At 42.3% G+C, this 15,178-nt stretch overlaps 1 protein-coding gene across 2 annotated transcripts in view; it reads left to right on the top strand.

Annotated features, from left to right (window-relative positions):
- The window catches only part of INTS7 (integrator complex subunit 7), a 41,523-nt gene extending 26,738 nt beyond the window's left edge, over positions 1-14,785 (top strand). Inside the window, exons 15-20 of one of the 2 annotated variants that reach the window (XM_083433001.1) lie at positions 1,169-1,272; positions 2,249-2,317; positions 5,281-5,413; positions 7,943-8,041; positions 11,693-11,878; positions 12,521-14,785. In XM_083433001.1, the coding sequence (XP_083289127.1) occupies positions 1,169-1,272; positions 2,249-2,317; positions 5,281-5,413; positions 7,943-8,041; positions 11,693-11,878; positions 12,521-12,814 (885 nt within the window). In that variant the 3' untranslated portion in view covers positions 12,815-14,785. Of the gene's footprint in view, positions 1-1,168; positions 1,273-2,248; positions 2,318-5,280; positions 5,414-7,942; positions 8,143-8,198; positions 8,924-11,692; positions 11,879-12,520 lie in introns of those variants that run through there. The other variant, XM_083433002.1, reaches the window with a different exon arrangement.
- The last annotated feature ends 393 nt before the right edge of the window (positions 14,786-15,178 follow it).

The following is a 15,178-nucleotide window of genomic DNA, read 5'->3' as shown; positions in this document are numbered from 1 at the left end:
ATCTTGTCCCCTTTGCTCCTCCCTCCTAGTGCACCGAGGAAACTAAACACAATCTCTGGCTTAGAAGAATGCCAGAACTGGGGATGGCGGTTTGTTTCAGTTCAACAAACCATGATAAGTAAGCCAAAAACAAACTTCAGTGTGCATAGGGTCAGATATACATTGACCCAGTTCAGTTAGGGGTATTCACAATGACTCATTATGTGGGCTATTTTGACCCATTCCCCAACATACAAACACTCCCCTCATAAGGGAGGGGGGAATATATCAACTGTGGAGTTTATTTTCCCTCTGTCAGCCCCCTTGATCTTCTGCCTGGGCTGGTATGAGACTGGAAAGGTTTTGGATTCTCCCTACCCCACTGAATTGCTTTGTCCCATAAATGAGTACCCTGCATTTTGGCACACAAGGATCCTCCAAAATTGTCACAAAATGCACTTTGAAAATTCATAAAGCAAACTAGAGCAAATTAATAATAATAGAAAATCTAGTATCAGAGATTTCAACCTTCAGATTCCAAAAGTCTGGCAGAGTGTCGTGGTATTCATATGCCTCTTCAAAGCAAGAATTGATTTAGCCAGGCAGGTCTTGCAGAAGAGAATATTTCACAATAAAAAGGCCCTGCTCCTAATAGAGCCTAACCTAATTTAGATGGGCAGGGTGGGGGAAAGGCAGGAATCGGATTGTGAGGCAGGATCAGGGAGAAATCTGAAGAGCAAATTGGCAGGGAGGAGGGAACTGGACGGTGCAAGAAGTGAGGCAAAGGCAACTTTCAACAGGGCAAAGAGAGAACTGATACGTTTGAGGTGCAAGTTGTAATTGGATTCTGAGCAGCTTGCCAAGAATCACCTGCTGGTTCTATATGTTAGGGGCTGCTAATGGGAGCCAAAGAAAGCAGGGAAGCTCAGTTGGCTTCAGGCGAACCTGCATCCCAAGACAGGATGGAGAGAAGGTACAGTCTTGCCAGTTGAGCCAGTGATATGAGGGCTCATTGCAGGGGTTCTGTGGTGTATTTGTTTGACCTTTTCAATTTATGACCTAATGGAAACAAATGAGAAAACTGAGCATAGCACAAGGATATACAAAGAAATAAAAATATTAGTTCAGTTCAGTGCAATCAATCATGAGTAGTGCTTTGTTTTTGTCCCCACCCTTTTTGCTGCTGCAGATGAAACTCTCCATGGAAGAATTCAGGAACCTAGCTGCAAGATACGGAGATCTCTATCAATCATCCTTTGATGCAGACTCAGCAACTTTGAGGAATGTGGAGCTGTATCCTACTTTTCAAAGCACAAGGCTTGGTTATTTTTCTCTAAGGATATGCCTTGTAAAGATGACTCTTAAGAATTTATTACTGGAGCTTAGGACATGGGGAGAACATAACTTTATTACAAATTCAGCATGCCAGTTTCCTTTTAAAGCCAACACCAAACACCAAAGTTTGTTTGCCAGAATTTAGCACTTGATATCATTGTGTCAGACCGTTACCCAGCTATCAAACATCATACCTAGAAGGCTCTTCTTCAGTGCCTTTTTGGCACAGGTTCAGTGGGAGGGAGCTCTGTAGCTTTGATGCCACCATGGGCAAGGATCTCTTCCTCATTGTCACCCATCTTGCTGACCTGAGGGTTGGGCACAGAAGGTGAGCTTCCGAAACAGGATGATGTTGGCAGATTAGTATGGGTGCAGACAAACCAGTAAATAGCTTGGGTCCAAACATTTCAAATCTCCTGTTCATGATCAAAACGGGGTGGCGGGGTGGGGAGTGCATGAACCTGACGCCTCCCTAGGCACAATTGCATTGGGCTAAACTCTGGTTCAGCATTGTATCCAAGAAGAGTTTGGATTTGATATCCCGCTTTATCGCTACCCGAAGGAGTCTCAAAGCAGCTAGCATTCTCCTTTCCCTTCCTCCCTCACAACAAACACTCTGTGAGGTGAGTGGGGCTGAGAGACTTCAGAGAAGTGTGACTGGCCCAAGGTCACCCAGCAGCTGCAGGTGGAGGAGCGGAGAAATGAACCCAGTCCACCAGATTATGAGACTACCACTCTTAGCCACTACACCACACTGGCTCTCCAATGTGAAGTGGTCTGTGGAATCAAGTTGCTTAAATTCATGTTGTATTATGATCTCCCCAGATATGAAGGCCATGCTGATTCTAGTAACTTATGGCCATTATTTTAATGAACCATGTAATATTAATTTGATTTTGCCAATTTCATTTGTTCACCTTTAACATTACGTCAGACAGCAGCAAGGTTGCTTATTGATATCGCATGCAATTGAAGCCCTGATTTTAGATCCTGAATCTGCAAGGTAAATATGATGCAGACTTAAATTTCTTCAGCCTCTTGTCACCCAGTCTTGCCATTATTTTCTAATTTAAGTAGCCATTAATCAAGGCGAAAATGTCTAGCAGTAGTTTAGCCAGGGATCCTGTGAAATAAAGTTGCACAAAGTTAAACATTTTGAGTATATGGAAGAGTCCATTCAAATTTACCTTTAGTTTGTTCGTTCATCTGAAAGAAATTTCAGCTGCATTTCACTAAAATGCAGTGTTTCATGGGAAGCAATTCATTAACTAAATAAATAATGTAGTACATGCTTATTGTCATTCAGAAAGTATTTTTTTAAAAAAACCATATTAGTTCTTTAGCAACTTTGCCTTTTTCCTTGGCTCCAAAATGAAAGCTAAACGTATACTTTTTAAAATTTACTGTAGACTTTTAAAAATTTGACAGTGACTTCATACTTCAGTTTTTTGATTTAAACAAAATTTTAATAGAAGTATTAAAATAAAATAAACTGTCGGCACTGTACCATGCTGATAACGAGGTGCATGAACAAGCACATGAACATGTCATGTGGAAAAGAAGTAATGTAAAATTCAGCAGATTATTGTTTATACTGATAGGCATCAGGACAGCAAAAATTAGAAATCTTTTGAAGAGAGTCCTGATTTCCTTAAAGTGGGTTGATGATTGGGATAAATCAGGGATGGGGGAACCTGTAGGCCTCCAGCTGTTGTTGGACTACAATTTCTATCAACACCTACCATTTGCCATGCCGCCTGCGGCTGATAGGAGTTGGAAGTCAATAGCTAAATGAAGTTGGCTAGGAGTGGAGTGGCAGAAAATATTTAGAAAAAAATAGATTCAAGTAATTTGGTTATAATATTTTAGCTAGTCAATCCTTACTTTAAAAATTCTCAGGGTTGTATCCAACTAACATGTCCCATCAGTGTAAAGATTTCAGCTTGCACAACAGGACTTCCTCTTCTCCCTCCACCCTCTCCCAGTCTCCTCTGGGTGGATGGAGAAACCCACAGAACACATTTAGGGGGTGTGCAGGGGAAGGAGGCAGGAAGTCCTGTTGCACGAGTGGAAATTATTGCGTCGTTTGGAGACGTATTACTGCCACTTTGGATACAACCCTTAGTGATTTTTTTCTCTAGGGATGAAAGCATTGCGGACATTGCACCTTGGTGAAACTGAGATTCCATAGTTTAGTGCCTTTCAGTCTTCCTTCTAGGAAGGATTTTCACATTGACATCTCCTGTGGAAACCTTGCATGTCTGCCATGGAACCCCTAATGTTACAGAGGATGTTTTACAGTATTATAACGATAGTAATAATATTTATTGGCCACCTTTTCCCCAAGGCAGCTTACAGGTAAAACAGAGAAAGCAAAAAAGCATAGAAAAGAGAGGCTTGGGCCTCCTCATTGACCCATGTGAACTTAAAGCACAGACAAGAGTATGCATCAGGGAATTGCAGTGGAAGATCACTAGTGTTGCACAAGCCATCTTTTAGGAGAGCTTGTCTGTCATTTCTGTTCTCACTGAGAAGCCTCCACTAAGCTTTAAGAGAACTCTGGCATTCTTAGAAATAGTTCAGGATGAGATGCCACAAGCTCTTGTTGAAGTTAAAAATTAAATAAATGACAAATACTTCTTCCTTGTATTGCTTGTATACCTGGCCCTAAATAAACTTTATTTGATGCAAGCACTAATAATTTCAATGGAACTAAATTCCAAATAAGTTTGCTTAAAAAGCCAGGGCTCCCCCCACCCCCAATACCATTGGGCTCTCTTGAATAGTCCCTGTTTTCCTCCTTAGCTTTTGAAATCCCCTAAATTAACCAGATAATTAATCTCTGGTGTAATGCCATTGACTTTGATGAAGTTTCTCGAGGGACAAAGATAGCCATGTAAGCCTTCTTGGTGCTAGTAAAAGGTCTCCCTTTGGGCTGACTCTGATTTCTGTTGATAGAACGTAAGTTGATCAGATCCCATGAGACTGGAAATCGGAAAGAATTGCTCAGAAGTAGTAATGGCTCATTTAAACATGGGAATTACAGGACTGAACTGATGCCTAGTAGATCTTAATCCACATAGACAGTACACACTTTTTAAAACAATGGCCCAATTCAGACGTTGTGCACAGCTTTTGGCTCCTGCAGTTTTCACTTTCCTCTTCACTGCTGCTGAACAGAAATGATTGGAAGCTGTCACTTCTGTTTTCTATTAGCCGCAGTTTATCATTACATCCAAACCTGAAACATTACCCAAGCAAAAAGGTTTTCAAGCCCTGCACTGTACTTTGACGTCCTGACAATCGGTGCTTCTGAGCGCAGCATCACCTGGCGATAGTGATGCCAGGTGATTAGCAGGCAGCATCTTCACCCACATGTCAGATTTGGTCCAGAGGAGAAGGAAAACCATGTTTTCCAGACACAACAACCACATCATCGTTTTGGTGAACCAGCGCAGAGAATGCATTGCGTGGAGGTGGCTTCCATGTGTCACTGCAGGCTGCTTCAGCAAAATCGAGCCGTCTGCCTTTTCAGTTCAGGGGACACTTCCTGTCTATTCAATTCGGTGCTGAATGCACAAGCAACTGTTTTGCAGATGTGTCACAAATTTGTTCCAAGATTTTTTATTTTATTTTTTAATTGAGTAAGGAAGAAATGCTTAAGTGAATTGGAGATGTTCAGATTAAGTGTGAAATGCCTATAAAGATGGGGAGGGTTATCCATGGAGTACAGCATTTACAAGGACAAAGGAACCTGTCAGAGAGGCTGTGCTATTTCCAGGAACTTACTTGTTTTCCTATGAATGGTTAAATATATATAGACAAGATGATGATTTTATAGAATCTTTATCTCACCTTCTTATCCAGCCTAGGGTCCCAAAGTATTGTGTAAACATACCCAAGACACTTTGGAAAGGTTAGGTAAAGGCGCACATTGGGCATCACCGGAATGAATTTCTTTTCTAGTTTACAGGAATATGGCTCTGCTGGAGTGGCACATGCCACAAGTGAATATGAAAGGAGAATGATGTCTGTGTTCAGTCATGTGCTGGAAGAAGTGGAATCACTGAACAGAAAATATGCACCCGTGTCTTACATGGCAAGTAATAGCCACTTTGTCATAGAGACTTTTAAAATAGTAGTTCTTTACATTCCTTTAAAACAAGAAGTCAAAAGATAGATGACCCCAGGTTTTGTATTGGTCACAAATAGCATATAACCAGAGAGATGGAATAAAACAGGTTTCTACCATAGAGCAGCATTGGAGATTCGTTTTATGCTTTAGAGCAGGCTTCCTCAACCTCGGCCCTCCCAATGTTTTTGAGACTACAATTCCCATCATCCCTGACCACTGGTCCTGCTAGCTAGGGATCATGGGAGTTGTAGGCCAAAAACATCTAAAGGCCCAAGGTTGAGGAAGCCTGCTTTAGAGGGTATAATTTTTAATGACTCACAGTGCCAGATTTGTATTTTTGAGGAGATGTGTATAGGATTGTACTGTTCAGTGGTCAAGGTGGAAATGACAAGTCAAGACCCTGCTTCAATCTGTAATTTATTAACTAAAGCTATAGAAATGGTGGCATTGATATTTAGGTAGAATGAATTAACCAATACAAACATAGGTATAATCCAGAGATTATCATGCATATTAAAAAGCTTAATGAACGTGCAGAAGAGTAAAAAAATATTTTTTGTTTGTAATAAGTCTTGACTCATTCTCAAAATTCTTGACCAGCTATGCCAATTTTGTCATGCTTTTTAATGAGTAGTATTTCTTTATCCATGGCTGTTTAGATTTTGGCCCTTTCCCCTCTCCTAAACTTGAGAATGGAAAGCTTCAACTTGAAAAGCATTCTATACATCTTCGGTATACATCAGTAGCAACAGACGGAAATATTTGTAATTTGAAATAAAGGGATGAAGCTTGTAGTGACATGTGGAGCTACATCATTCTTCTTTGGACTGCTTATAATTTTACTCAGTTTTCTAGGAGCTGTGTTATTTAATACCTTTCTGATTCTGACGCTGTGATGGCTGTCATGCAGAAAGTTCATGTGTGGAACATCCTAGAGGCCACCTGCCATTGCTCTACCTTGGCTTCATTCATTGAAGCTGATTGTGTTTCAGTACAACTTTTCACTGGTGTAGAGTTTCTCTTATCGGGTCAGGTCATCCGAGAACACAAGCACTAGGTGATGTAACTCCAAACACAAGGCGGAGAACAGTTCTAAATGAGCTTAATCTATCAACTAGAACCAGGGTTTCAGATACTGACTTTAGGATATCTCTGATCTCTTTGAGAGCAAGCAATCTGCTGTCCTTTCATGCTTGTTGAGCATTATATTATATATGGACATGCATTTTTATATGAATAAAAACGTACGCAGAGTCCTGTATGAAAAGAAAAGCAATTATTCAAATAGCAACAGCAGGGGGCCGCTATTGCCCTAATTTCTTGCTTGTGGGTTTCCCAGAATCATCTTATTGGCCACTGTGAGAAGCGAGATACTGAACTAGATAGACCTTTGGCTTGATCCAGCAGGACTCTTCATATGTTAATTTCTCGCTGGCCATATTTTTGCTCTCGTTTTATTGCAGAAAGCACTGTGGGACCAGAATAGAGAACAAGCCGTTTCCCGTAAGACTTCAGAATTTCCCCATATTTAATCTTCAGATCCATTCATGGCTTGTCTTTCTTTGTCGTAGGGACTCCCCACTGCTACTTAGTTTCCCTCAAGCCAGTACAGTGGTGCCTCGCAAGACGAAATTAATCCGTTCTACGAGTCTCTTCGTCTAGCGGTTTTTTCGTCTTGCGAAACAACCCTATTAGCGGCTTAGCGGATTAGCGCTATTAGCGGTTTAGTGGCTATTAAAGGCTTAAGGGATTAGCGGATTAGCTGCTAAAAGGCTATTAGCGGTTTAGCGGCTTAGAAAAAGGGCGTGGGGAGCGAAAAAAAATCTCAAGACTCGCAAGACATTTTCGTCTTGCGAAGCAAGCCCATAGGGAAATTCGTCCTGCGAAGCGCATCGAAAAATGGAAAACCCTTTCGTCTAGCGGGTTTTCCGTCTTGCGAGGCATTCGTCTTGCGGGGTACCACTGTACTGCCTTTCCCTGCCTTGCCACATTTGGCTGCATTCTTCCTCCTGGTGGCCTCTGGTCTCCAGGAAGCCCCTGCCTTGAGATCTAATGTGCCAGGCTGCACTGGCCGCCATTTTTTCTTTCCATATATTCTTGATCAAATGATGCATTTAGGAATAGGGGATGTTGAGGAAAACAACAACTTTCCCCCAAATTCCTTTAGAGCTGCTACAGAGCTATTTTCGGAGCTATTCAATGCCAGAAAGGAAACTGGATTTGTTTCCACCATTTCTATAGGCTATTCCAGCCTGGTGCCCATCGGACGTTTTGGACTACATCTCTCATCAGGTCATAGAAGCTGTAGTCTAAAACACCTGGAGCCCCCCAGGCTGGTGAGGGCTGCGCTCGTCCATATTCTTGATGATGCATTGTCTTGGCTTCCTAATAAGTGCTGGTGACTGCAACGCTAATGCACAAAGTACATTCTGTTTCCGATCCCTGCTGTAAAAAGGATTAGTTCTGATCTGGCTTGGCATTGTTTTGTTCCAGCACACGGCTTGCCTATGCAATGCAGTCATTGCCTTGCTGAAAGTTCCCTTGTCATTCCAGAGGTATTTTTTCCAGAAGCTGCAGTCGACTAGCATTAAGGTAAGCTTGCGGTGTCACCGAATTTTAACTGCAGTTAATGCAGAGAAATGTCTACAGTCCCTTTGCTGCCAGGAAGGGGAAGGAGGATTGCTGCTGATCCAGCTCTCAAATTTCTCACTGTTTGTAGGTTAAAATGTCATTGGATTTGGACATGCAGATCCCTACGTCTGCTTTGATTCTTTAATTATTGCTATTTTTCAGTGGGAGATTCCATTCAGATCGCTCACTACATTCTGTTTGGCCCTGGCTCTTCTATAAACAGGAGAGAGAATGGGAGCCCTTAGTGATTGTATGGCACCCAATGCATCAGTTATTTTTTCCAGAGCTTTTATTATGTGTTTGTTTATTTAAACAATGCCTACAAGCAACTCCCCATTTACACACAATCTATTTGCATGAGTGTCCTTCTGGCTCACAAGAAGACCCTCCCCAGAACCTGAAGAGGACAGAGGCACAGCGGGGCATTGTTGAGGCTTCCCACCTAACAGCTTCCCCATGCATCAGCTGAGCCGCCTCAACAAAGCCCCTCTGCCCGTCCGGCTCACAGAGGTCCGTAACATAACCCTGTGTAAATGGAGAGTCGCAGAGGGCCTTCTCGGTAGTGGCACCTGCCCTGTGGAACACCCTCCCATCAGATGTCAAGGAGATAAATAACTATCTGACTTTTAGAAGACATCTGAAGGCAGCCTTGTTTAGGGAAGTTTTTAATGTTTGATCTTTTATTGTATTTTTAATATTCTGTTGGGAGCTGCCCAGAGTGGCTGGGGAAACCCAACCAGGTGGGCAGGGTATAAATAAATTGTTGTTGTTGATGATGTTATATCACTTAACTACAACCTTGTCTAAGCAGTGTACAATAAATTGGTAAAGGTAAATAGAAAATGGAAATAGGAAAGGTAAAAATTGATTAAAACTGTACAGTCAGACTTAAATACTTGCTGGGATAAAAAAAAGCCTTCAGTAGGCACCAGAAGTTCATCAGGAAGGGGGCTTGCGTCACCTCAACTGGAAGGCAGTTCCACAAAATTGTGTCCAACATCCCACACACATGGTTTCTGGTGGATTTGAGCCGTACATAGAATAGAATAGAATAGACTCTTTATTGTCATTACACAAGTGCAACATTGCACAAGTGCAACGAAATTGGATGCCATCCCTTAAAAACAACAAAAGCAAAACAACAACAACAACCAAACAAACCACATTCCAGCCACACCCACACCAACACCCATCAAACTCCCAGGTCACACTATCGAGTTACAGCATTCAAAAAGGCCACAGCTCTTGGATAGAAACTGTTTTTCAGTCTATTTGTCCTTGACTTGATGTTTCTATATCTCCTGCCAGAAGGCAGTAGTGCAAACAGACTGTGTCCCGGGTGAGATGAATCCTGCAGGATGTTGTTTGCTTTCCTAAGACAACGGGAACCGTACAGTTCTTCCAAAGATGGGAGAGGATGACCAATAATCCTTTGGGCTGTGGTTATGACCTTCTGGAGCACCTTCCTCTCCCTAGCTGTACAACTGGAGAACCAAGCACAAATACAGTATGTAAGAATGCTCTCTATGGAGCCTCGGTAGAAGGACACCAGCAGTCTCTCACTCAGATTGTTCTTCTTCAAAAGTCTGAGGAAATAAATTCTCTGCTGGGCCTTCTTCACCAGAGCAGTGGTATTTGCGCTCCAAGTCATGCCCTGATCGATAGTTACTCCCAAAAACCTGAATTCCGCCACCCTCTCCACCCGTTCCCCGTTGATATACAAGGGCTGAATGTCCGCCTTTTTTTTTCTGTAATCCACCACCAATTCCTTGGTCTTAGCCGTATTAAGAGCCAGATTGTTCTCTCCACACCAAACACAGAGCCGCTCCACCTCGTCCCGATAGGCGGACTCATCCCCTCCCGAAATGAGCCCTACCACCGTAGTGTCATCAGCAAACTTGAACCTTCATCAGAACCATCAGAACCATGGAGAGCCACTAACAATGACTGGGCTAGGGATATAAGGGATTAGGCAGCCCTTGAGCTGTCTGGACCTATGTTGTTAAGGGCCATGTCAATTAAGACAATACTCTAGAACCTGGCCCTTTAGTATATGGGCAGCCAGTGCAAGCTTTTAAGCACCAGGGTTACAGGCTAGTGATTGTCCCCATCGACAATCTAGCTGCAGCATTTTGCACCAGCCGGAGTCTCCAAACAAGGGCCAAATATGGTCTGGCATGGAACGTGTTGCAGTCATCAGACCTGTAGGTCACCATGGCCAGACTATCCTTGTTCAATAATGTTATAGTTGATGTATCCGCTGCATCTGGTAAAAGGTAAAAGACAAAGATGGCTTCAGCAGCGCCCCCATTCTCTGAACCTGTTCTTTCAGAGGGAGCGCAGCCCCATACATGTAACATCTGCATTTATCTTCCCCTTTTTATTTTACACCCCCACTGTCTCATTTAGCTGAAGGAAATATCTTTGTCATATCTTTCAAAGTCTTGTGGCCTGTTATTTCCCTGCTTCGTTTTAATGGTTCATTTTATTGATCATTCATTTGGTGTAATATGGCTTCTGATGCTGTTACGCCATTAAGCTCACATCATGTTTATAAAATGATCAAGCTCCTGATGGAATATACAAATATTCAGTATGGCTGAAGCATATGTTTAATCAATATTGACCACCCAGACACAGTGCTGTTCAAATGTAGCTTCTTGATTATCCAAAGCGGTGTACATGTCTTAAAAGAGGTCAACACACACGCTCCCCACAACAAACAAATTTGCCACAAAGTTATATATATATATACACACACAGAGAGAGAGAGATCCAGGATTGTTCCCCAAAGAGCACATACTTTGCCAAAAAGGAAGGTCTTTGCTAGCTTTCTGAAACTCACCAAGAAGCCTGCTAGAAGGGATCTCCGCAGCACGGGTACATCTGCTAAGGTTTCTCTTTACAGCAGACCCATGGAACTTCCTTCAGGACTCCTTCGGCTAATCAGTTGCCTGTGTCAATAGCAGTCGACTTAATGTCTATTTGGAGTCGTTTAGAGTATGTGTACTTAAGATTGTCAGAGTCAAAAGCTAAGGGCTCTTAACAAGCAAAAAAGCTTACTTGAAAGATTATCAAATGTTGCAGAATCCATGCCCCAGAGCATAAGTCGTCTCTCTGGTTGGGGTAACAGGGCTGTTTAGAATATAAAAACACAAAAATACATAACAAACAAAAACAATACCCTTCTCACAGTTCAAAAGACCATAGATTGTTTAATTAGCCAAAGGCTGATTTCCTGCTTGGTTTCAAACACAGTTTTTAGGCTGTCATCCAGCCTTCCAGCTGCTGCCCAAAGTGCAGAGAAAGCTTTACGGCTTGATTGTACTGAAATATTAAAGCTGCCCTAATATGGAGGTATTAGGGACAGCATCTTCATTGTGTAAAATAACGTTCTAACAGAAAAGTTAGCTGCAATTCAGTTTAGAGAAAATGCATTCCAAGTTTGGAGTGCTTGAAGACGTGTATTTTTTTTTCTGACAGTGCACTACTCATGCAATGAATGCACTGATCATAAATTGTGTTGATTATATCTTGAGCATTGTAATATCCCTCGCCATCTTTCATGTGCTTCTTGTTTCAGTTGCTTTTTTTATTTTATCTGTCCTTCAGCTTGCCCTGTCACCATCCCCACGCAACCCTGCCGAGCCCATTGTCGTTCAGAATAACCAGCAAATGGCACTGAAGGTAGAAGGCGTGGTTCAACACGGCTCCAAACCAGGCCTTTTCCGCAAGATTCAGTCAATCTGTCTAAATGTATCTTCAACACTGCAGACCAAATCTGGGCAAGAGTACAAGGTATGGAGTTGTATACTGTCAACATTTCACAGTGTCTGAAACCTATGAAGAATTTAAATGGAAATACCATTTTCTGATGTTGGGTGGCGAGGATTTGAATCTCAGCGGGGGAGGGGTGTGTGGGTGTGTAGGCATTTCTGGCAGGTTCCTTGAAGATAAAACCTGTAAGTAAGATCTTGTGGTGGTGTTGTGTTCATATCCCCATGGGAAAAAGCCTGCGCCTTGTGTATATGCGTCTCGGTGGAAAGGGGAAGGTGGAACAGATAATCCTTTTCCACACTTGCTGCCTTGGCAGTAGCACTGAAAAGTCCTAACATTACAATCGACTAAGAACACACAGCTGTCTGGCAGCAGGAAGCAAATCTGCTCAAGTAAGAGAATGCTGATCACTTGGGATGGCTAATCACTTAGAGGTTCCCAAGCCCTGCTATGAACAGCTGAGCAGTTTGCAATAGCTTTAGCAGAGAGCGCTAAATGGCTTCTTACGTTTTGCTTAGACATGCTGAACAAAAGCAAAGGACAACAGTTCTGATATTGTCCTCCGTGAGCCAAACCTTTGCTTATATGGCAGAATCGAAACATTGAACACCCCCTTAGAGAAACTGTGGAAAATGCCATTCCTACTCCTGTTTTCTTTCCCAGATGCCCATTGACAGCCTGACAAATGAGATGGAGCAGATGGTTGAGCCTCACAACGATTACTTCAGCACACAGTTCCTCTTGAACTTTATTATTGTTGGCACCCACAGCATCACAGTGGAGTCTTCTGTTAGAGATCTCAATGGTATCATATGGAGGACGGGGCCCAAAACCACTCTGTTGATTAAGTCTCTTGAAGATCCTTACTCCCAGCAAATTCGACTTCAGCAACAGCAAGGACAGCAGCCACCACAACAGCCGCAGCCACAGCAACGAACTGCCTATTCCCGTTTTTAGCACTGTTCTTATCATTCATCAGCCCAAGTGAAAGGCATTCCATTTTATGTGGACGTTGTCATTTCCCCCATCTGTTTCCCATGATGCTGTCCTTCCTTCCTTCCTTCCTTCCTTCCTTCCTTCCTTCCTTCCTTCCTTCCTTGGCAACTGCAGTGATCACACCTATAAAATGCAGCTCGGTCACTGAAACCCAATCCTCTTGAGGCACTCCATATAACAAGCTGGTTGAATGAAGTGGCTCTGCTCATAGTTCCAGCTGTTTCCACCATGCCACTGAAATTGCTCTAGCAGTGGAGTGCAGAAATTTGCTAAAGCAGAACAAAGCCTTGGTTATGTACTTTAAAGCCTTTTTTCAGGTTCTTATGGCCCTGTTCATGTGATGTGTGGGTCACTAAGGGCCTGAGGGGGCTAAATCCATGTTTTTATGGCTTCATCACATACCCAGCTCTTCTCGCCATCATTCAGCACAGATTTTAGGATGGTGTGATGAACTGAAATCTGGCCCCATTACATGATCCATCCATTCACTGTTTTATTGTGCTTTCCGTGTGCCTTGTAACCTGCATTCCACCACACAGAATAGAAAAGCCACTTTGAAGCCTCAGATAAGAATGGGCCAAGTTGGTTTCCCTTTGCATCGTTGTTGATGGCTTCCAACTGGAAGATAGTGAGCAGTGAAAGGTCTGCAAGAATTTCCTGGGTTGCATCCCAACATATTGGCTGTTTGAGTAATCCAGTTGCCACTTCCTGAGGAGCATGACTTTCGATTCTACATTTAGTCTTTCAAACTGCATTGGGTTTTTATGTATGCAAAACTGTGTTCCTCTGTGTTATTCAGTACATCTACAAATGCAAAAAGTTTCAACAAACGTCCAGACATTCTGGGTGGTTAAATGTAAATAGTCATTTTGAATGCTGCTAAGTTAGAACGAGGTTTGGATATCATTCCAAATATCGGGGGGGTGTTCTTTAATGCCTCTGAATCTTGCAGCTGCTCCTATTTGTTGCTTCTCTATATAATAATGCTTGAGCTATGCCATTGTGGGGAAAGGGAGGTTGTCTTGCTTTATAGGAAAAGGCATTTCAGATTGGTTGGGATCCTTGCCCCGCCCCCCAACACAAAGTCCCCCAGAAAGAAATATATTCATCTTTGAAAGGTTAGAAAGTTGAAAGATCAGAACGGGTTGTGTTATAACTGTTCTTCTTTTAACAACAATATGACGGAAATGCGCGTTGAAGCTACGTGAGTACTTTTTAATAGGGTTTTGGTTTTGGTTTTTGGAAGAGGCAACTCATTCTAAAGCAAAATGCAGCTTGAAGTGCAACAGATGACCAGGCCCTGTACCCTATAACCTAAAGAGGGTATATTTTGTATGGTATTATGAGTTACTTCAAGAGAGCAAGGAGACAAGTAATGATCTTGGAGCCTGCTCCACATGGACTCTTGCCCCTACCACCTCCAGGCCAGCTATCCAGTGAGAAGAATCCTGTTATTTTTTAAAAAAGCAAACATACGTTATAAAGTACTTTAATTTTACCAGTAAGGCTTGGAAGCATTTGGTATCCTGAAAGGCAGGATGGAAATAATTCTAATACTAATAATTCCCTGCTTTATTCTGTACCAGAGTTGTGAATGGAGAGCCTTCTTCCATTAAATACTCTTATGGTTGGTGGAGTGCATGCCATAGCTGTGCAGGAAGAAATTGACTTTGCATTCTCTTGCTGAACTTGCAATGTGTCCATTCCTCTTGCTTTCAGATGTGAGAAGTTCACTCAGCTCTTGATGATACAGGTATGCAGGTTGAGGGTTTCTTTCATTGTAAATACTGGGGGGTGGGTTTGGAGGTTACTTGCAACATGCTCCTTTTTTAGAAACTACTCAGATGTAGTTTCTTACTTCATCTTACATCAAGCAAATGCCTCCTTGTTATGTATAGAATATCCTAATAAACCATTTGTTTCCCATTTGAATCTGCTCAGCAAAACCAGAACTTCTTGTGGGGAAAAAAGACATTGGCATTCTTTAAACCCCAATACTTGATTCACTGGCTCCCTTGGGTTTCAAAGCGTCTCTCCAATTTAACAAAGAAACATTTCACCTCTTCTGTCCCCAGCATGTTGATTTTGCAAATTATGAATAATCTCCAGTGTTAGAAACTCAGATATATAAACTAGGTGCCAAATGGCTCCTTAAACCAGGGGTACAGTTGCTGAAACAGAATGCCTAGTTTCCATTTTGGGGCCAGACGACTTGAAAGTCATATTTTTCAATATGACTTTTTTGGGTCCTGAAATTCATTCTGAATGTGCAGATAAAAGATAATGGATAGAATTCTACAGAATGGGGTATTAGCGTGTGAAAAG

The sequence above is a fragment of the Podarcis tiliguerta genome (genome assembly GCF_965153285.1).
Source record: "Podarcis tiliguerta genome assembly, chromosome: 3".
NCBI classification, from domain to species: domain Eukaryota; kingdom Metazoa; phylum Chordata; class Lepidosauria; order Squamata; family Lacertidae; genus Podarcis; species Podarcis tiliguerta.
Note: the sequence above shows the minus strand (reverse complement) of the source record. Positions and strands in the feature narration are given on the sequence as shown.